At 44.2% G+C, this 23,790-nt stretch overlaps 1 protein-coding gene across 1 annotated transcript in view; it reads right to left on the bottom strand.

The window, feature by feature from the left end:
- Positions 1 to 23,790, bottom strand: part of uvrag (UV radiation resistance associated gene) — a 180,796-nt gene that overhangs the window by 87,199 nt on the left and 69,807 nt on the right. Inside the window, exon 12 of the mRNA XM_036594725.1 lies at positions 10,627 to 10,792. Coding sequence (XP_036450618.1) covers positions 10,627 to 10,792 — 166 coding nt within the window. The remainder of the gene's footprint in view (positions 1 to 10,626; positions 10,793 to 23,790) is intronic.

The raw sequence follows: 23,790 nt of genomic DNA, 5'->3' as shown, positions 1-23,790 counted from the left end.
ACACCCACTCACCCAGCCTTCATACTCTCACTGAATAACCACGCCCACTCACCCAGCCTTCATACTCTCACTGAATAACCACACCCACTCACTCACCCAGCCAGCCTTCATACTCTCACTGAATAACCACGCCCACTCACTCACCTAGACTTCATACTCTCACTGAATAACCACGCCCACTCACCCAGCCTTCATACTCTGAATAACCACACCCACTCACTCAGACTTCATACTCTCACTGAATAACCACGCCCACTCACTCACCTAGACTTCATACTCTCACTGAATAACCACGCCCACTCACTCACCCAGACTTCATACTCTCACTGAATAACCACGCCCACTCACTCACCCAGCCTTCATACTCTCACTGAATAACCACGCCCACTCACTCACCCAGACTTCATACTCTCACTGAATAACCACGCCCACTCACTCACCCAGCCTTCATACTCTCACTGAATAACCACGCCCACTCACTCACCCAGCCTTCATACTCTCACTGAATAACCACGCCCACCCACTCACCCAGCCTTCATACTCTCACTGAATAACCACGCCCACTCACTCACCCAGCCTTCATACTCTCACTGAATAACCACGCCCACTCACTCACCCAGCCTTCACACTCTCACTGAATAACCACGCCCACTCACTCACCCAGCCTCCATACTCTCACTGAATAACCACGCCCACTCACTCACCCAGCCTTCATACTCTCACTGAATAACCACGCCCACTCACCCAGCCTTAATACTCTCACTGAATAACCACGCCCACTCAAAAACGTCATTAGCATTATTAAAGTTGAACTAAACTGACTTTATATATATATATATATATATACGATTTAGAGTTTGGTGTGAAATGGTTCAGATGTCTTTACAGTGGTGGTGACAGGAACCAGTGGTCGCCATGACTACAACACAAATATAGACATTTTGTTTACTATCCAGAACCACCAGTGAACCTACACGAGTCTTCTGAGTTTATATGGAATGTTGATGATGGAAAATAGTGGAAAATCTGAAATAATAAGTTTTCTTTGGGGACTATTTTGCCTCACAGCGCCCTGCATGTATCCATCCACCATGAATGGAGTTTAACTCTTAAATCTTCTCAAAACTATCATAAAACAGTGTCTCAGTCATCAGGCAGTGAATTCATAACCATTTCCTGTAGTAACTTTCTGTGAGGGAGCTTTTAGAGGTGGACGTCTGGTTCCTATCACCACCACTGTGAACAGTTCTGACTCGGTAAGTTTATCTAGAACAGAGCGTTTCACACCAAAGCGCTCTGAACCGCTCTGAGCGACTCTGTTTACAGCTTCACTGTTTAATTATGCAGAAATGTGTGTGGAATTCTCCTCGTATTGTGATGGTGATCATGATGCTGGGTTGGTGTGCTGTACCTGTGTAACTGCAGGTGGGTTCTAGAATGTTCTCCATCACTCACACTGGTTCATTTGTGCTGTCAGTTCCTTTTCTGGAACATTCTGAAGAAAGCCTCCAGCATTATTATGTTTATAAGTGTCGGGTCTTTGGGGTTACAGGGTCAAAGGTCAGGCTAGTTACTGCGCTCAGGTGCTCAGATCTGAGCGGCTACGGTAGTTAACAGGTAGGTTATTGCGCACGTTCGTTCTCTCTCGGTTAACGAGGCAGTTTGAGAACCTTCACTTCTGAAGGCTCAGACGTCTCCTGCCACCTGATCAATCCACTCACAGCGTAGAGCAGAATTCCTGTTTGGGGGGCTCGGCTACGGGCTGGGGGGCCTCGGGGAGGCACTCTGTCTCAGACACAGTGCTGCAGTGAGGAGAACAACCAGATAAAAACACAGAGATAAACATCAAACCAGAACACAACACTCGACTGCTGAGCCTGCACATAGCTACAGTCTTCAAAAGGATGGTTCTTTAAGGGTTCTTTAGTAAAGAAAACGGTTCTATATAGAACCATGAACACTCAAAGAACCCTTTGCATGGTTAAACAGTTCTTTGCATCAGGAAAATGTTCTTCAGATTGATGGAGAATGTGTTGTGTATGGTTCTACACAGCACCAAAAATGGTTCTGCTATTGCTACAATGTCAAGCTTGTACAAACCCTTTCTGGTGCTATATAGAACCGTTTTCAAAAGGGTTCTATATAGAACCACTAGCAGCACATTCTCCATCAATCTGAACGCTTTAATCATGCAAAGGGTTCTCTTTCTATACAGAACCATTTTCTTTAGTAAAGAACCCTTGAAGAACCAGTTTTTAAAAGATTGTATGTTGTTTACTTTTTTCCTGGCGCTAAAAAACAAATAACTTGTCCACTCTTAAAAAAGACGGTTCTTCAGGGGTTCTTTAGTAAAGAAAATTATTCTATATATGACCATGAACACTCAAAAAACCTTCTGCATTATTAAAGGGTTCTTCGCATTGTGAAAAGGTCCTTCAGACTGATGGATAATGTGTTGTATATGGTTCTATATAGCACCAAAAAGGGTTCTGCTATTGTTATGATGTCAACTGTGTAACAGTAGCAAAACCCTTTCTGGTGCTATATAGAACCTTTTTCAAAAGGGTTCTATATCGAACCAGTAACAGCACATTCTCCATCAATCTGAAGAACCTTCCATGATGCAAAGAACCCATTATTCATGCAAAGGGTTCTCTTTCTATATAGAACCATTTTCTTTAGTAAAGAACCCTTGAAGAACCATCTTTTTAAAGAATGTATGTTTTCTACTTTTTTTCCTGATGCTAACAAACAAATAACTTGTACACTTTTAAAAAATTGTTCTTCAAGGGTTCTTTGCATTGTGTTAAGGTGGTTCAGACTGATTAAGAATGTGCTAAATAGAACCGTTTTGAAGAAGTTCTTTATAGCACCAAAAAGAGTTCTGCCAGTGTTTCAATGTCAAGTTTGTAATGGTTTTTGGTTTACAGCACATTCTCCATCAATCTGAAGAACCTTTCATGATGCAAAGAACAGTTTAATCATGCAAAGGGTTCTTTGAGTGTTTTGGTTCCATATAGAACTATTCCCTCTACTGAAGAACCCTTGAAGAAAATGGAAGAATATTTTGTAATAACAACTTAAAAACACACCACTCCTAAAAAAGATGGTTTTTAAAGGTTCTTTAGTAACGTGCATGGTTCTGTTTAGAACCATGAGTTGTACATTGAACCAGTTAATACTTAAATGGTTCTCCGCATGGTGAAATGGTTCTTTAGACAGATGAAGAATGTGTTGTGTGTGGTTCTGTACAGCACAAAAAGCGTTCTATTGTTTCAAGCTTGAGAACATAACAGCAGAACCCTTTTTGGTGCTTTACAGAACCATTTTCAAAAAGGTTAAATAACAGGTGCATCATAACTAAAATGTATTATTATTATCAATATTATTATTATTATTATTATTGTGACTATAATTTTATTGTTTTATATTTTATATTTTATTTCTTTCTTTATTTTAATGTAGTTTCATGTAATTAAAACCAAATAAAATGACACAAAAGAACGTTTCAGTGAGAACCTAAAACCCACACAAACAAACACAAACACACACAGAGCCAGACTCAACAGACTCAGATTTACTCTGGAGCGCAGAACTCAGTGACTCTTCTAAACAAACAGCAGAGCTGCAGGATTTAGTTTAGACTTCAACAGTTTCATCACATTCAAACACTTCACTCACAGCTGTAAACATCTGCCTGAGAACCGAGGAGCTGAACGGAGCCTGCAGCACGCACACCAACATCTGCCTTTACAGCACGCACCGGCCATGAATGAGTCACTGAGTCGAAGAGTCAGCGATTCAATGAGTCACTGAGTCGAAGAGTCAGCGATTCAATGAGTCACTGAGTCAAAGAGTTGGCAATTCAACAGATGAGTTCCAAAGTCTAGGCTGCATTTCTCGGCCACCACATCATAGCAGGCCGCTCCAAAGTGAAGGACCCTTCGTATACAGCCTAGAAATGCAGCCCACGTTCTGAGTGATTTCCAAAGACGCATTAGATGCTTCCTTACAGGCCTTCAGTACCCACAGTTCTCTGCGCACAAATGATGCGAAAGGAAAAAAAAAACAGCACCACGAAAAAAGGCGGAAAACGAAGCCGTTAGAGCAGAACTCGTTTTAAAATGTATGTTTTTCACGTTTGTCTTTGTTATCTTATACAGTGTAAAGTGACTGATTAATGAAAACATTCGTAAATATGTCGTTTATCGTACTACATAAGATCATCTCCTCCACTTCCGTGAAGAAATGAAAAAGCAACAAACTCAATGCAGCGGCTCCATTTTCTCTCACCGGCTCCCTCACGAGCGTCGCGCGGCTCTGGTGTCGTCACCACGCAGCCTCGTTAGTGCTGCTCCATTTGTGTGACCAACAGACCATTTTCACACTTCTGTGTTCGTTAATGCGAAGAGTAAATAGATGCATTAAACGACTTCCGGTTGCGCTGTGAACAATGGCTGATACTGCCCGAAATCACTGCTGCGTTCCTAATGCACCAATAATTTAACTAAACAGTTTAAACATGCTCAACTTCAGCTGAAAAGCTCCGCTCGTCATGTGTCACTTTTAACAAGACAACCAATCAAAAAAGAGAGTCAAACTGAGCTGTAGAGCGAAAACGGGCTGTACAGGACAGATTTACTCACGTTAGTGATTAAAACGCTCCAAGACAAACATTCATTCACTGCTGTGTTTAACATCCTGGAGATGGACTGATCGTCTGGTCGTCTGAGGTTTGATTAAAACGTCGTCTCCACTGCAGCTCAGTGATCAGTAACTGTAGAGATACGACGCTGCGTCTCTGAGCTGGTTATGGTGTTCAGGGCACTCACTAACGCTGCTAATGTTTACATGGGCTGAGTAGGAAAAACTAAACCTGCTGGACTTTTTCTCCAGAGTAAAGCGCAGTGAGTGCAGGTCTGTTCAGGGATGTGTGATGTTGGTGTTGAACATAATAATCCGCTCCCTCTCCGCTTTGCTAAACCCGTCTCAGGGAGATTCCTCACGGTTTTGACACGGATTTTTGCGGAATACATTCTGCCGTCTAAACGCACCTGCTATGACACGGAGATGCGCTTTCAGACGGGGGATGCGTGGCTCTGTTGTCTCCTGCAGCGCACTATGTTTACCGGACAGCCCCTGAGCTCCACACAGCGGCAGACGCGCAGATACAAAATGTCCAATGTTTAAGTTTTGCACGACGAGCTTCAGCCACATCAGACTAGCCTTTCTGCTAATGTTAGAGGAGCTACCAGACACGCAAACTGCTCTTCTATAACTGAGCTGAGGCCGAAGGACAATTTTTGACGGATGCTGAAAATTGGCGACCCTCCATTGCCGCTAGGTTAAACGGTGCAGGCGGAAGTTCGATAACGCAGCTATTCACAGCCGGTCACTGTGACGACGCAGGGACCGTGAAAAAGGTCCATAGGCTACTAAGGAGGAGTCTTCCTAGGACAGTCCTACTGAGGACCCCGCACTACCTCGGCTGCAGCCTAGGCTTTGGAACGCAGCTATTGAGTCACTGAGTCAAAGAATCGGCAATTCAATGAGTCAAAGAGTCAGCGATTCAGTGAGGCAGTGAGCCAATTGAGAATCACTGATTTTAACAAAGCAAGTCAGTGAGGGAGTGACTGAGTGAACGTAAATAAATGTGAGTATGTAAATAAGTGAGTAAGTGAGTAAATGAATAAGTGAGGGATTTAATGAACATATGAGTAAAAGAATGAATGAGTAAATGAATAAGAGAGGGCATAAGTGAATGAAAGAGCAAGTGCTAAAATGAACGAATGAGTGAGAGCATAACGGAATGAATAAGGGAATGAGTTAGTGAGTGAATAAGTGAAGGCATTAATGAACGAATGAGGAATGATTTAGTGAATAAATTAATATGTGAGAGCGTAAATGAATGAATGAATGAATAATGAGTGCATAAATTAATGAATGAGTGAATAAAAGAGCAAGTGCTTAAATGAATGAGTGAGCGAGCGAGCGCATAATGGAATGCAGGAGGGAAAGAATGAGCGAGTGTGTAAATGAATGAATGAATGAATGAATGAGTGGGTAAACGAAGAGATGAAAGAGTGAGTGAGTGTAATTAATAAATGTCTCTCACTCCTCTGTTTCTCTCTCCCAGCTCAGAGTTAATCAACTATCACTCCTCCACCTCTCCACCATCACTCCATCACTCCTCCACTCCCTCACCACCACACCATCACTTCAACACTCCTCTACTCCTTCACTCCTCCACAATTACTCCTCCACAATCACTCCTTCAGTCCTCCACTCCATCACTTCAACACTCCTCTACTCCTTCACTCCTCCACCATCACTCCATCACCACCACACCATCACTTCAACACTCCTCTACTCCTTCACTCCTCCACCATCACTCCATCACCACCACACCATCACTTCAACACTCCTCTACTCCTTCACTCCTCCACAATCACTCCTTCAGTCCTCCACCCCATCACTTCAACACTCCTCTACTCCTTCACTCCTCCACCATCACTCCATCACCACCACACCATCACTTCAACACTCCTCTACTCCTTCACTCCTCCACAATCACTCCTTCAGTCCTCCACTCCATCACTTCAACACTCCTCTACTCCTTCACTCCTCCACCATCACTCCATCACCACCACACCATCACTTCAACACTCCTCTACTCCTTCACTCCTCCACAATCACTCCTTCAGTCCTCCACTCCATCACTTCAACACTCCTCTACTCCTTCACTCCTCCACCATCACTCCATCACCACCACACCATCACTTCAACACTCCTCTACTCCTTCACTCCTCCACAATCACTCCTTCAGTCCTCCACTCCATCAGTCCTCCACTCCTCTCCATCAGTCCTCCACTCCTCTCCAGGTAAAATTACACTGATTAATACGCCATCAAAGGCAGTGAAAGCTGCTGATCTGATTACAGCTGTCAGATTTTACTGCCGTTTTCGCTGCAGAATGCTGGAATGTGAGGCATCTCGACCCGCGCATCCCCCAAAACACCAAACGTGTAATCACAGCTTAGTTACGGCATCAAAACACATAAAAACACTCGTTTGGACGCTCTGATTGCGGTGCCCACACGGGTCGGCAATAAAAGATACCACCAGCTTCTGGACCCCACAGGCAAAGCCCGAGGACTGTGTACCCATCTCCATGGCAACCACAGCATCACATCCGCACGCAGCGGTCCAAGAACAGAACGTTTATCAAAGCATGCTGCAACACAGCGCCACACTCTCATTAAAGCATCGCCAACAATTAAACTGACTGGGCGCGTTTGATTTATCACCCCATCAAACCAGAGATACTTCGGGAAGAAACCCAATAGGGTAAGAAATCAGACACTGTCCTGACTAGAGACTAAAAGACTTAGGGACTAAGGACTAAGACTAACGGATCCAGAACTAAAAGGGCCAATATAATGGAAACTGAATTGTCCTCACTTTCAGTGGAATAACCATTTGTGTTAAAGCATATCGTTCTCGCATTAATAGGCGGCTTAGAGAGCAAAACAAACCCATAAATCAGACGGTCAGGAGGAAAGCTGAGGGTCAGGTCATTTTTCAGACAGCACATGTTCATCATAACAGCCCGTCATGCGAGGATTTGGAGTTTATGTGGTCCAGAACACACACTGGCTTGTGTTTATACCTTGCCAGGTCACAGGGTCATACATATGTCCTATATGGATTATATATATAACTACCACTGCTGTCGGAACAAAACCTCGTATCTCCAAAATGGTAACTTTACAGGAGAAGGAAAAAACATACTTTACTCTTAATGTAAGTCAGTGGAACCAGACTTTTTTCCAAGTCATTTTGGGCCGTTTCTTTTGGTCCATTGATCATGAAATTCATACACACTGTAAAGAGCAACAGGTATTTTCAAATTATGTCAAAACCTGAAAAACTTCAAAAATGGAGAAATGAGGTTTTGTCCCGACAGCAGTGATATGCATGTAATAATAATAATGCTATATATATAATCTTAAAAAAGACGGCTATTCAAGGGTTCTTTACTAAAGATAGTGGTTCTATATAGAACCATGAACACTCCAAGAACTATTTGCCAGCTTAAATGGTTCTCTGCATGGTGAAATAGCTCTTCAGATAGATGGAGAATGTGATGTATATGGTTCTATATAGCAACAAAAAGGGTTCTTCTACTGTTACGGTGTCAAACTTGATAAAAGCACCTTTTTAGTGCTATACAGAACCAACACATTCTCCATCAATCTGAAGAACCATTTCACCATGCAGAGAACCATTTAAAGCAGGCAAATGATTATTTGAGTGTTCATGGTTCTATATAGAACCACTGTCTTTATTAAGTAATAATAACTATGTTTTATATATATTTTATATATATCTTATACATATTTTGTTTAACAGAGAATCAGTCAGATCAGTCCGTTGGTCTGCAGTCTGTTGGTCCTGCAGGTTTGTCCTGAATTTCTTTGGTTTTTGCAGAGAACCTCTCCTCGTTCTCATGGAGCTCCTTTTGATGGGGTTATTTATCTCCCACACTGTAAATGTGGACAGTAAATCTACACAGACTGACCAGAGATGGACAGATGAAAGGAGGGAGAGAGAGTGAGAGCGAGGGACGGATGAAAGAGGGAAAGGACAGCGCAGGAGGATGAAAGCTGAACCCCTGTGGTGCGCAAGCTGGGTTTAATTCCAGCAGAACACACTGAACTCCCACCCAAACCCACCCAGCCCGACAGGTGGACATCACCAGCACACACACACACACACACACACACACACACGTATGCACACAGGCTGCCAAATTCACGCAGACCTTCAACAGCACAATAACCATTATATATATATATATATATATATATATATATATATATATATATATAAAATTTGTGTGTGCGTATGAGTTCATGCATGTGTGTATATATATGTGCGCATAGTTTGTTCTATTACTGTTAAGCTTTATAACCTCTCTGTAAAGCACTTTGAGCTGCCACTGGTATGAAAAGTGCTCTACAAATAAACATCACTATTATCATCATTCTTTTTTTTAACATTGACTTTCTCCTTCCTTATTCCAGTGGATTTTCTCATATCAGATCTCATAAATATCTCCTGAAAAGTTAATAACTTGTACTTAATGCCTGTTAAGTAACTGAAGGATATGCACACATTTGCTTCATCAGTAAAGTACAGTCAATTAGGACAGACAATAATTCAACACACAGAAAACCTGTTTATTCAAAACACATTTGTAATAGAAGCCAAAGGGCAGCTGCTCTGGCAATATTAACGTATATCAATATATTTATATAGCAGTCTCTGCTGTCAGAATAAAACTTTCTATGTCCGTTTTTGTAGTTTTTTATTTTTTTTAACTTAATGTAAAAACGCCAGCTGGCCTTTACACTCAATATTCATGACAAATGGGCCAACAGAAACGTTCCAAAATAACGTGGAATAAAATCTTACTCTTACATTAAGTTTAAAATTTAAAGCTTTTTTCTTTCTCCTGTTTAAAAACTCCAGCAGCACTGCTGTGTCCGATCCACTCAGACCAGCACAACACACACTAACACACCACCACCACGTCAGTGTTACTGCAGTGCTGAGAATGATCCACCACCCAAATAGTACCTGCTCTATGAGGGTCCATGGGGGTCCTGACCACTGAAGAACAGGGTAAAAGGGGGCTAACAAAGTATCAGAGAAACAGATGGACTACAGTCTGTAACTGTAGAACTACAAAGTGGAACTATATAGTAAGTGGAGCTGATAAAATGGACAATGAGCGTAGAGGTGGTCATAATGTTATGCCTGATCAGTGTATGTATACATATTTTCATGATGATAAAACTGATTTGATAAAAGTTTGATAAAACAAAGTATCATACTGAGAGAGGAGAATAAGAACACAATAAAATATGGGGAGCCTGCGTTGCTGAGAGTCGCCCTGTAAAGACTGAAATAATCATTTAAAAGTCAGAGACATCAAGGCGGGAGCTTTTCACACCACATCGTACGTCTTTACATATTAATGTCACACACAGGTTCAAAAAGAAGGACCAGCTCGATATTCAGGCCTCAAATGATCTCAAGATCAACATTATACTGATGAAGATGTGATGAAAATAGTTGATAATTCACTCACATCCTCAGAAGACGCGTCCTTCCCCGAGTTTAGACTGAGCTCTCTTTGAATCAATCAGCAGATTTACACAGCTGAGTGCAGTTACACGTTTCCAACAGAGAGGTCTCCAAATCCCCAAAACTGATAAAGTGCAGCTTTAAGTATGTACTCAATTTTTGCCCCAAAAAATGCTGAGTATGTAGTTTGTTTCGTATTGTATTTGTATATTTCACTACTGGGTAAATATTTCCTTCAGTTACATTTGTGTATTCAGTGTATTTATAAAAATATCTGTCAATTCCCCAACAATAACCAAATCAAAGAATCAAATATAGGTGAAATCTGAGATTTCATGATTCACTGATTCACCTCCTAAAGAACTGTAACCAAACTGAATCACTGAGATCTGTTTTTTTTTCAGAAAAAAGCACGTGCACACGTTACATGTATATGTATACGTTATAAACTGTGTAGACGTGTGAAACTCTTACTCTCTCTCTTTCTCGCTCAGCTTGTCGGTGATGGTGTCTCTGACGGACGAGCGCGAGCCCCTGTGAATGAGGGGATACCTGAGTGGGATCTGCAGGAAGCAGGAAATCATCAGCACCAGGTGAGCCGTGTAACCAAGGGCGACCGCCACGCTCCCATCATCCTTTGCTGCAGCGGGAAATCAAAGAGAACACAGAGAATGAAGGTTAATGACGCAGAAAGAAGGAGAGCGGGGGAAGGGACAAAGAACTCAAACAGATTTATAGAAACATAAAGCTTTAGTGTGAACAACACGACGAATACAGAACACAAATAAACCCAACCTGTGAATCATAAACTCTGGAAATACCCAAAACTCAAAGACATAAGTTTGGTCAGCAGGGGGAGCACTGCTCAACCTCAAACTCCGCCTATAAGCACAGCCATTGGCTCACGAGCCGCTAAATGCTGCTGTCGTTTTACTGAGACATCTGCATGAATCAGGGCGCGCTCCATGTAAATGATATGTAAATGAGGTGCGGGTGGGTCGGCGCTTGATTTCATGCACTGAAGCGGATTCTTCGTTTGAGCTCAAATTGCCGCTTGTTTTCACACTGTATGAAGGTTTCATGAATCAGACATTGAAAACAGTGAAAACTGTGCTACGTTTTATGCAGCTTTGATGAACTGAATGAACTTTGAAGCAAAACAGAGACAACTTAACAGCTTCATATCATTTTTGATTATGCTAATCAGTTATTTCCATTACTGTTAAGCTGTAAAGGACTTTGAGCTGCCACTGGTGTGAAGTGCTCGATAGATAAAGATATTATTATTATTATTATTATTATTATTATTATTATTATTATTATTATCATCATTATTCATTCATCATCTTTAACCGCTTAGTCCAGATAGGGTCACAGTAGCAGTTGGGAGAGCAGAGAATCCCAGATGACCCTGTCACCCGCAACTTCCTCCAGCTCATTCCTGGAACCCTGAGCTGCTCCCAGGCCAACTTGGAGATATAATCCCTCCAGTGGGTCCTAGGACGACCCCGGGGTCTCGTCCCAGTAGGCCGCGCTTGGTAAACCCCCACCGGGAGGCACCTGAACCACCTCAACATGCTCCTCTCAATATGGAGGAGCAGCCACTCTACGCTGAGCTCCTCCTGTATGACCTCCAAAATGCTCCATGAATAAGGGACACAATATATCGTGTATCCTGCCCGGGAGAGGGTTACCGGGAGCCAGGCATGGTGGGTAGTGTTCCTCAGCTGGGGAGCCTGGGGACCGGGCAGCCCACGTAACCTGGCTGGGCTCAGTCCAAAAAGGCAACATGGGGCCCACCACCTGCAAGGTCCAGCATGGGGGACCGGTGCAGTGCCATTATAGGTGGTGGTAGATGGCAGAGAGGTCCGTGGCGGCATTATTATTAGTAGTATTAATATCATTTATTATTGTAATTATTGTTAGTATTACTACTAACTGGTGGAGCATGAACTCCCATTACTTGTTAGCTACATTAGCCTCGTAGCTCCAGTGCTAAAATGAATGAAGCAAACTTCTGACACCAAACACGTCTTGGCTCGACTGCTCTTGGGGTAAAATGTGCCGGGGGGGTGCTGACTGGTGTGCGTATCATTATCCCCTTCATCTTCACCACTTATCCTCATTATATCATTATTTCCAATTACAATATCATTAATAATGTTACAGGCTCAGCTCCATTCATCTGTACACAGAAGCTTAAATCAGACGTTCTTCATTCTGATGGATTATCATTTCAACAGGAAGGTAATCTGGTTCACTCTGCCGCTTCTGCACTTCAGGATAACTCTGCTGCACGTTATGTGACCTCGGCGGAAAGACCCGAGCAAAATCCCAAACACGTGCAGCTTCAGCACCAGAGGCTAAATCCTGCTCAGATACGGCGCACGGCTTAATGTCAGTGTTTAACAACGTATAATCAAACACCTAAGTATCACTTCCACAATAATGACATACAATCTGAACCATATCGATGGTCAAATTACCGTCTGGACGGCTAATGTTAGCGGCCTTCAAACAAAAGGTGAAAGTGCAGGACGTAAAATATTTGGTTGCTAAGAAACTGCAAGAAAAGGAGATAAGCACCAAAAGGACGCAGAAAGACCGCAATCTTTTATTTTCTGGCCCTGATGGTACGTGTGGAACGTCTAATCGGCGGTTTGTGTGTAATCACTGCTTTCTTCTGGGAACCGCGGTACCGCTTTAGAACATCCCTTTCACCTCACGGTACAAAACGCCAACAGCTTTCTAGAAGAAGTAGATCATTTTTTTCTTTTTCCTTCTGGAATTCATGAACTTCTGACTCCTGGAAGAAGCGAACTGAGGTTCGGACCACCGAGACGGCCTGCGCTGTAGAACTGACGCCAATTCACACCAAGATCTGAATATTTCTCAATGTCTCAGTCCTCGCTGAGTCCGCGAGCATAATTAGCAGCTAGTATTTCTGATATTTCGTACTGTTCTGGCTGCATAAAACCATCTGTGAGGTGTTATTTAGCCCAGGCTTTCTCAACCACTGGGCCGTGGACCATCTTCTGGTGGCCGATGGGCCATGGTGAGGGGCAGTGGTCCTTAGAAGGCCAGTGATGATGCTGGATGATTTAATAATAAGAAAGAAATGTAAAATATTACCAAACAGTACACAATATTTGTTTGGGGGATTTTTCCCAATTTTCTCCCCAAATTAAGCCGGGCTTACACTACACGACTTTTACCCCGATTTTAGCCCTGAGTCTCAGCCTGAGTCCGTGCTGGTCGGCTCTAGTCTGCAGATTTTTGAGTCAGTCGGAGTCGACAGTTGGAGAGAGTCGAGTCGTGCGTGAGCAGCGCAGACTCAGATTTTTGGTCTCCCGATCAGATTTTAGACCAGTCAGAGTTCATGAAACATGTTTGATTGATTGACCCGACTCTGAGAGTAATCTAGTGTAAACTGATCAACGACTCAATCTGAACAGATTCCTGCAACAACCAGTGAAAACTGAGAGCGGAAGAAGAAAATACAGCAAGTAAACAAGGAAAAATGGTGAAAAGTCTCTCACGTGTGGAGCGAAGCTTTTTAATGAGCTGAGTTTAAGACTCAATCGAGTTTATGTACATTTAAAACTCAAAAAAAAAACAAAAAAAAAAACAAAAAAAACACATTTTTAATCCATGATCCTCAGTTAAACATGTTTACCTGCTGCTTCTTTACTGTGAGTTCAGTGAGCTCCATTCGGTTCAGGAACAGCTTTAAAGTTGAGCAGTGTGTGATCTCTAATCGTTCAGTGTGGATCCAAAAAAATCAGAACCCAGTCTGACAGTGTGAGACTCCCAGTCTGTTATAATGTGTCAGGACTTTAAAAGTCGTGTAGTGAAGTCAAGGCTTTAGTCGTCTCCAATTCCACCCACTAGTTAGGACTCCCCCAATCACACGGTACCACCTGTGACCTGTGAAGACGTGAAGCACCACCACGTCTTTTCAAACTGCCGCTCACGCAACGTCACTGGACAGCCGAACGCGCTCAGAGGAGACGCTAACCGCCAGATCTGTTACGTCAGCCAGCATCGCGCTGAGTGATAGGGGAGATGGGGGCCGTGTTACCCACCCAGAGAGAGCGGAGAGAACTGTGCTCTCTTGGACCCCCGAACATGGACAACTGTAGCATCATCAGGGATCAAACTCGGATAATAATGACCAACGCTTAATGCCAATAGTGAGAAAAGAAAATGGGTTGGTTAATTTTGGTTAATTTACCACCATTCTGCTTGATTTATGCTATAAAACAAGCTTGTGCTGATATTTTGTGTTCAATGATGCAAGCAGCAAATAACTGCTGAAAATTTCTAACGCATTTAAACAGAAAAAATGAGCCCCTCCAACAAAAACGAACATATCTCTGTTAGAAGGAAATCTCGTATCTCCAAAATAGTAACTTTACAGCAGAAGGAAAAAACCTACTCTACTTTTAATGTAAGTCAACGGAACCAGAACTTTTCCCAAGTAACTTTGGGTCGTTTCTTTTTGTCCATTCACCATGAAATTTACACACAGTGTAAAGAGCAGCAGGTATTTTCAAATTATGTCATAAACTGAAAAACGACAAAAAAGAGATATGAGATTTTCTTCCGACAGCAGCGAAATGTTAACCATTCCACCTTTACTTTGATCAGTTATTACTCTCCTATTTTATTTTGCACAACCTTTTATATTAAAATTCCAAACTATGTTTTATTTACAATTTAAGTGACTTTTCATTTTAAATACAGGACATTGAACAATGCCAAACCATGCTTTTATGATTTTTACACAAAATCTCATATACACTGTTTTTCATTGCTCATTTGATCAATTTTGTAGTTTATACAGATTCACATCAAGATCAAGAAGAAACGGAGAAATGTTTTTACTTTTATTTGATTCCAAATATTAGAAAAATAGAGTTTGAATTAAGACTGGTCAATACTGTTATTATTAATAACAACATTTTATTATTATTATTATTATTATTATTATTATTGTTATCATTATTATTATTATTATTTATTTAAGTACTGGTTCTTACTTGTAAGGCTCTACACATTGAAGCACCTGAATATACTTGTGAACTGTTAGTTCCCCATACAAGTACCAGGTCGCTGAGATCCTCTGATAAGGGCTTCTTGCTGTTCCTAGAACTGAACTGAAGCGAAGGGGAGACTCTGCATTTGCTGTGTGCTCCTAAATTGTGGAACTTGTCTTGGAAAAATGCTACATAAATAAAGTTTACCTACTTAACTTACTATTATCATTTAAAATAAACTCCATCCTTCTTCCATCCTTTCACTGTATTCTGAAAAAATCCTAATCCACTTCCAGTCCTGACCAGGTCCCGCTTCCTGGACGCCAGCCATCGACAAACAAGACGGAGCTGATAATGAAGAACCTGCACTTAATAAGTGTTTTGACTGGAAGTGAATAAATGAAGGGTCTCTAACTTTTTCACGGTGCTGTATGCGTGACTCAGAACAGCCAATAGCCTCTTATTTTCAATGAGCCACTTTATTTGCTCGTATGTCATTTAACCACATGAACCAGACGAACGCAGCACAAGGCCCGAAGAACGACGCTTGTTTGACGTTCTGCTGCCAGAGGAGCTTTTGGGTTAAAAAAGATTATAAAAGTAATCCATCAGCTAATTTAGCTGCAGAGAAATCAGAACTGAAATCGGCCATAAAACTCTTCTACTGCACTTAAACGCACTGCAACTCTATTCCTGAATCGCATCATGTAACTGGCTTCACATGATATTCCACTGTGAGGCCAGTCTGAAGGGCTGAGGGACAAACATGCCCTTCTCTCACCCCGAGGCTGCTGTGACTGGGAAGAAGCGCTCATATTCCCGTTCGGTTCAAATCCAGTTTGATTACAAACAGCTTCGTGTCCGAACTCTGTTGGGAACTGACGCACGAGTGTGTCCTTTTTTCCATTTCCCCTGTGCGTGTGGACTGATTGACTCATGATCAGACTCGCTGTGAGGTACCAAAGAAACACATTGATTACCTACAGCAGAGAACTGAGGGCTGTTTGGTGATGCCACGATACGCAACACGTCGCCAGACGGACAGATCAGGACAGCGCTAGCCGAACACACGCTTGTACCAGGGCCACACATGGCAGTGTCCACCACCCAAATAACATCTGGTCATTGGTGGTCCTATGGAGGTCCCTTCCCAGTGATGAATGAGGTAGAGGGGCTGATAAACCGCGCATGAGCTCCAGTCTGTAACTGCACACCCACAATGGGCACCTACACGGCAGTGTTTCTGATAAAATGGCCAGAGAGTGTAGCCACACTCTAAATAATCAATAATGTCTGAGAGAGATACACACCCCCCCAACTGAGTAAGAGAGAGTTACACACCCCTCCAACTGAGTAAGAGAGAGTTACACACCCCCCCAACTGAGTAAGAGAGAGTTACACACCCCCCAACTGAGTAAGAGAGAGTTACACACCCCCCCAACTGAGTAAGAGAGAGTTACACACCCCTCCAACTGAGTAAGAGAGAGTTACACACCCCCCCAACTGAGTAAGAGAGAGTTACACACCCCCCAACTGAGTAAGAGAGAGTTACACACCCCCCCAACTGAGTAAGAGAGAGTTACACACCCCTCCAACTGAGTAAGAGAGAGTTACACACCCCCCCCAACTGAGTAAGAGAGAGTTACACACCCCCCCAACTGAGTAAGAGAGAGTTACACACCCCCCCCAACTAAGTAAGAGAGAGTTACACACCCCCCCGACTGAGTAAGAGAGAGTTACACACCCCCCCGACTAAGTAAGAGAGAGTTACACACCCCCCCAACTGAGTAAGAGAGAGTTACACACCCCCCCAACTGAGTAAGAGAGAGTTACACACCCCCCCCAACTAAGTAAGAGAGAGTTACACACCCCCCCGACTGAGTAAGAGAGAGTTACACACCCCCCCCAACTGAGTAAGAGAGAGTTACACACCCCCCCGACTGAGTAAGAGAGAGTTACACACCCCCCCGACTGAGTAAGAGAGAGTTACACACCCCCCCGACTGAGTAAGAGAGAGTTACACACCCCCCGACTGAGTAAGAGAGAGTTACACCCCCCTCCAACTGAGTAAGAGAGAGTTACACACCCCCCCAACTGAGTAAGAGAGAGTTACACACCCCCCCAACTGAGTAAGAGAGAGTTACACACCCCCCCGACTGAGTAAGAGAGAGTTACACACCCCCCGACTGAGTAAGAGAGAGTTACACACCCCCCCGACTGAGTAAGAGAGAGTTACACACCCCTCCAACTGAGTAAGAGAGAGTTACACACCCCCCCGACTGAGTAAGAGAGAGTTACACACCCCCCCAACTGAGTAAGAGAGAGTTACACACCCCCCCGACTGAGTAAGAGAGAGTTACACACCCCCCCGACTGAGTAAGAGAGAGTTACACACCCCCCGACTGAGTAAGAGAGAGTTACACACCCCCCCAACTGAGTAAGAGAGAGTTACACACCCCCCCGACTGAGTAAGAGAGAGTTACACACCCCCCGACTGAGTAAGAGAGAGTTACACACCCCCCGACTGAGTAAGAGAGAGTTACACACCCCCCCGACTGAGTAAGAGAGAGTTACACACCCCCCCAACTGAGTAAGAGAGAGTTACACACCCCCCGACTGAGTAAGAGAGAGTTACACACCCCCCGACTGAGTAAGAGAGAGTTACACACCCCCCCGACTGAGTAAGAGAGTTACACACCCCCCGACTGAGTAAGAGAGAGTTACACACCCCCCCAACTGAGTAAGAGAGAGTTACACACCCCCCCAACTGAGTAAGAGAGAGTTACACACCCCCCCAACTGAGTAAGAGAGAGTTACACCCCCCCCAACTGAGTAAGAGAGAGTTACACACCCCCCGACTGAGTAAGAGAGAGTTACACACCCCTCCAACTGAGTAAGAGAGAGTTACACACCCCCCCAACTGAGTAAGAGAGAGTTACACACCCCCCCAACTGAGTAAGAGAGAGTTACACACCCCCCCAACTGAGTAAGAGAGAGTTACACACCCCCCCACGAGTAAGAGAGTTACACACCCCCCCAACTGAGTAAGAGAGAGTTACACACCCCCCACGAGTAGAGAGTTACCCCCCCCACTGAGTAAGAGAGAGTTACACACCCCTCCAACTAAGTAAGAGAGAGTTACACACCCCCCAACTAAGTAAGAGAGTTACACACCCCCCAACTGAGTAGAGAGAGTTACACCCCCCCCTGAGAGAGAGTTACACACCCCCCAACTGAGTAAGAGAGAGTTACACACCCCCCAACTGAGTAAGAGAGAGTTACACACCCCCCAACTGAGTAAGAGAGAGTTACACACCCCCCCAACTGAGTAAGAGAGAGTTACACACCCCCCAACTGAGTAAGAGAGAGTTACACACCCCCCAACTGAGTAAGAGAGAGTTACACACCCCCCCAACTGAGTAAGAGAGAGTTACACACCCCCCCAACTGAGTAAGAGAGAGTTACACACCCCCCCAACTGAGTAAGAGAGAGTTACACACCCCCCAACTGAGTAAGAGAGAGTTACACACCCCCCCAACTGAGTAAGAGAGAGTTACACCCCCCCAACTGAGTAAGAGAGAGTTACACACCCCCCCAACTGAGTAAGAGAGAGTTACACACCCCCCCAACTGAGTAAGAGAGAGTTACACACCCCCCAACTGAGTAAGAGAGAGTTACACACCCCCCCAACTGAGTAAGAGAGAGTTACACACCCCCCCAACTGAGTAAGAGAGAGTTACACACCCCTCCAACTGAGTAAGAGAGAGTTACACACCCCCCCAACTGAGTAAGAGAGAGTTACACACCCCCCCAACTGAGTAAGAGAGAGTTACACACCCCCTCCAACTGAGTAAGAGAGAGTTACACACCCCTCCAACTGAGTAAGAGAGAGTTACACCCCCCCAACTGAGTAAGAGAGAGTTACACCCCCCCAACTGAGTCAACTGAGTAAGAGAGAGTTACACACCCCTCCAACTGAGTAAGAGAGAGTTACACACCCCCCCAACTGAGTAAGAGAGAGTTACACACCCCTCCAACTGAGTAAGAGAGAGTTACACACCCCTCCAACTGAGTAAGAGAGAGTTACACCCCCCCAACTGAGTAAGAGAGAGTTACACCCCCCTCAACTGAGTAAGAGAGAGTTACACACCCCCCCAACTGAGTAAGAGAGAGTTACACACCCCTCCAACTGAGTAAGAGAGAGTTACACACCCCTCCAACTGAGTAAGAGAGAGTTACACCCCCCCAACTGAGTAAGAGAGAGTTACACCCCCCTCAACTGAGTAAGAGAGAGTTACACACCCCCCCAACTGAGTAAGAGAGAGTTACACCCCCCTCAACTGAGTAAGAGAGAGTTACACACCCCCCCAACTGAGTAAGAGAGAGTTACACACCCCCCCAACTGAGTAAGAGAGAGTTACACCCCCCTCAACTGAGTAAGAGAGAGTTACACACCCCCCCAACTGAGTAAGAGAGAGTTACACACCCCCCCAACTGAGTAAGAGAGAGTTACACCCCCCTCAACTGAGTAAGAGAGAGTTACACACCCCCCCAACTGAGTAAGAGAGAGTTACACACCCCCCCAACTGAGTAAGAGAGAGTTACACACCCCTCCAACTGAGTAAGAGAGAGTTACACACCCCCCCAACTGAGTAAGAGAGAGTTACACACCCCTCCAACTGAGTAAGAGAGAGTTACACACCCCTCCAACTGAGTAAGAGAGAGTTACACACCCCCCCAACTGAGTAAGAGAGAGTTACACACCCCCCCAACTGAGTAAGAGAGAGTTACACACCCCTCCAACTGAGTAAGAGAGAGTTACACACCCCCCCAACTGAGTAAGAGAGAGTTACACACCCCCCCAACTGAGTAAGAGAGAGTTACACACCCCCCCAACTGAGTAAGAGAGAGTTACACACCCCTCCAACTGAGTAAGAGAGAGTTACACACCCCCCCAACTGAGTAAGAGAGAGTTACACACCCCCCCAACTGAGTAAGAGAGAGTTACACACCCCTCCAACTGAGTAAGAGAGAGTTACACACCCCCCCAACTGAGTAAGAGAGAGTTACACACCCCCCCAACTGAGTAAGAGAGTTACACACCCCCCCGACTGAGTAAGAGAGAGTTACACCCCCCTCAACTGAGTAAGAGAGAGTTACACCCCCCTCAACTGAGTAAGAGAGAGTTACACACCCCCCCAACTGAGTAAGAGAGAGTTACACACCCCCCCAACTGAGTAAGAGAGAGTTACACACCCCCCCAACTGAGTAAGAGAGAGTTACACCCCCCTCAACTGAGTAAGAGAGAGTTACACACCCCCCCAACTGAGTAAGAGAGAGTTACACCCCCTCAACTGAGTAAGAGAGAGTTACACACCCCCCAACTGAGTAAGAGAGAGTTACACCCCCCTCAACTGAGTAAGAGAGAGTTACACACCCCCCGACTGAGTAAGAGAGAGTTACACCCCCCTCAACTGAGTAAGAGAGAGTTACACCCCCCTCAACTGAGTAAGAGAGAGTTACACACCCCCCGACTGAGTAAGAGAGAGTTACACCCCCCCCAACTGAGTAAGAGAGAGTTACACCCCCCTCAACTGAGTAAGAGAGAGTTACACACCCCCCCAACTGAGTAAGAGAGAGTTACACCCCCCCAACTGAGTAAGAGAGAGTTACACCCCCCCAACTGAGTAAGAGAGAGTTACACACCCCCCCAACTGAGTAAGAGAGAGTTACACACCCCCCCAACTGAGTAAGAGAGATTTACACACCCCCCCAACTGAGTAAGAGAGAGTTACACCCCCCCAACTGAGTAAGAGAGAGTTACACACCCTCCCAACTGAGTAAGAGAGAGTTACACACCCTCCCAACTGAGTAAGAGAGAGTTACACACCCCTCCAACTGAGTAAGAGAGAGTTACACCCCCCCAACTGAGTAAGAGAGAGTTACACACCCTCCCAACTGAGTAAGAGAGAGTTACACACCCTCCCAACTGAGTAAGAGAGAGTTACACACCCTCCCAACTGAGTAAGAGAGAGTTACACCCCCCCAACTGAGTAAGAGAGAGTTACACCCCCCTCAACTGAGTAAGAGAGAGTTACACACCCCCCAACTGAGTAAGAGAGAGTTACACACCCCCCAACTGAGTAAGAGAGAGTTACACCCCCCCAACTGAGTAAGAGAGAGTTACACACCCCCCCAACTGAGTAAGAGAGAGTTACACACCCCCCCAACTGAGTAAGAGAGAGTTACACACCCCCCCAACTAAGTAAGAGAGAGTTACACACCCCCCCAACTGAGTAAGAGAGAGTTACACACCCCCCCAACTGAGTAAGAGAGAGTTACACACCCCCCCAACTAAGTAAGAGAGAGTTACACACCCCCCCAACTGAGTAAGAGAGAGTTACACACCCCCCCAACTGAGTAAGAGAGAGTTACACACCCCCCCAACTGAGTAAGAGAGAGTTACACACCCCTCCAACTGAGTAAGAGAGAGTTACACACCCCCCCAACTGAGTAAGAGAGAGTTACACACCCCCCCAACTGAGTAAGAGAGAGTTACACACCCCTCCAACTAAGTAAGAGAGAGTTACACACCCCCCCAACTGAGTAAGAGAGAGTTACACACCCCTCCAACTGAGTAAGAGAGAGTTACACACCCCCCCAACTGAGTAAGAGAGAGTTACACACCCCCCAACTGAGTAAGAGAGAGTTACACACCCCCCCAACTGAGTAAGAGAGAGTTACACACCCCCCAACTGAGTAAGAGAGAGTTACACACCCCCCAACTGAGTAAGAGAGAGTTACACACCCCCCCAACTGATTATCGCTGATTCCATTCCATTTTGTTCCAATCTATTCAAGTCAGTTCCATTTAATTATGTGCCATTTCCCTTCATTTCATTCCATCACGTTTCATTTCATTCTGTTGTTTCATTCCATTCCATTCCATTCTGTTCCATTCCGTTTCATTCCATTCCATTCTGTTCCGTTTCATTCCATTCTGTTCCATTTCATTCCATTCCGTTTCATTCCATTCCATTCTGTTCCATTTCATTCCATTCCATTCTGTTCCATTTCATTCCATTCCATTTCATTCCATTCCATTCTGTTCCATTTCATTCCATTCCATTCTGTTCCATTCCGTTTCATTCCATTCCATTCTGTTCCATTTCATTCCATTCCATTCTGTTCCATTTCATTCCATTCCATTTCATTCCATTCCATTCTGTTCCATTTCATTCCATTCCATTCTGTTCCATTCCGTTTCATTCCATTCCATTCTGTTCCGTTTCATTCCGTTCCATTCCATTTCATTCCATTCCATTCTGTTCCATTTCATTCCATTCTGTTCCATTCCATTTCATTCCATTCCATTCTGTTCCATTCCGTTTCATTCCATTCCATTCTGTTCCATTCCGTTTCATTCCATTCCATCTTTTCTCTCTTCCTCTGTTGTTTTTACTTCATATTGTGAAGCAATTTAAGCTGCATTTTAATGTATGAAAGACGCTATTTAAAGATTATTATTAGGTTTTTTCCATTATGCTTCATTCCATCTATTCCATGAAATGCATTCTATTCTATGTCCTCCATTCCGTTCCATTTCATTTTGTTCCACTCTATTAAAATCAAACTTCATTTATTCAATCAAAAAGTATTTATTTTTAATGAATTTTAAAAATTTTAAAGCATTTTACATTTACGGTGTTTGGCTGACGCTCTTATCCAGAGCGACTTACAGTTTGATCATTTAACACAGGTAGGTGAAGGCAGTGTTAGGAGTCTTGCCCAAGGACTCTTATTGGTATAGTGTAGGGTGGTTACCCAGGTGGGGACTGAACCCCAGTCTAAAGCATAGAAGGCAGAGGTGTTACTCACTACACTATACCAACCAAAGAAGCAGCAACATTAAGTAAGTGTGTCGGAATCAGCCGGTGTATTTTTAAAACAAACATCCCAAAAAGGGTTCTCCAGTGCGAAGTGACAGAAGACTTTTTAAAGAACCGTTCTCTAAAAACTCAAATGAAACTAGACCCCTTTCTGGCAGCGTCTCTCCGGAGGCTTATTGTAAACCGAACGCTGGTGTTAAAAGAACTGTGTTTCTGCAGCATCTCTAAATCTACAGCTCTCTGACAGTAAAAGCCCCCTTCATGCGGTTAATTCCTCAGACACTGCGCTGAGTCGGGCGGAGCGGCGGAGGCATACGTGGATTAGATCTTCAGGGGAAAACCTTGTGAGAAATCAGCAGCTACTTGAAGTTCTCCAACAGGATAAACCTTCACATTGCTAACGCTAATACGCTAATCTCTGACAGTCTGGGGCACGTCCTCGCATTTCGGGGAAAACCGCTGCCAGAGTCTCACTGCACGTCCAAAAATCTGTCACCATGTAAAGACAGACACTCTACATTAGCATCAGCTCCTGCTGTAACGTTTATATAAACACATTGGCCGCTGATCAAACCAAACAACGGAGTAACTTCACTTTGATCTTTGTAATAATCCAGTAAAAACATCAAACCTGTTTGTGCTTCTGTAAACTCTACAGCTTCAACTGTCCACCGTTTACTGAATCCGGCACCTATTTAACTGATCTCAGC

The sequence above is a fragment of the Colossoma macropomum genome, unplaced genomic scaffold, assembly GCF_904425465.1.
Source record: "Colossoma macropomum unplaced genomic scaffold, Colossoma_macropomum, whole genome shotgun sequence".
Taxonomy (NCBI): Eukaryota; Metazoa; Chordata; class Actinopteri; order Characiformes; family Serrasalmidae; genus Colossoma; species Colossoma macropomum.
This window is presented reverse-complemented; position numbering and strand designations above follow the sequence as displayed.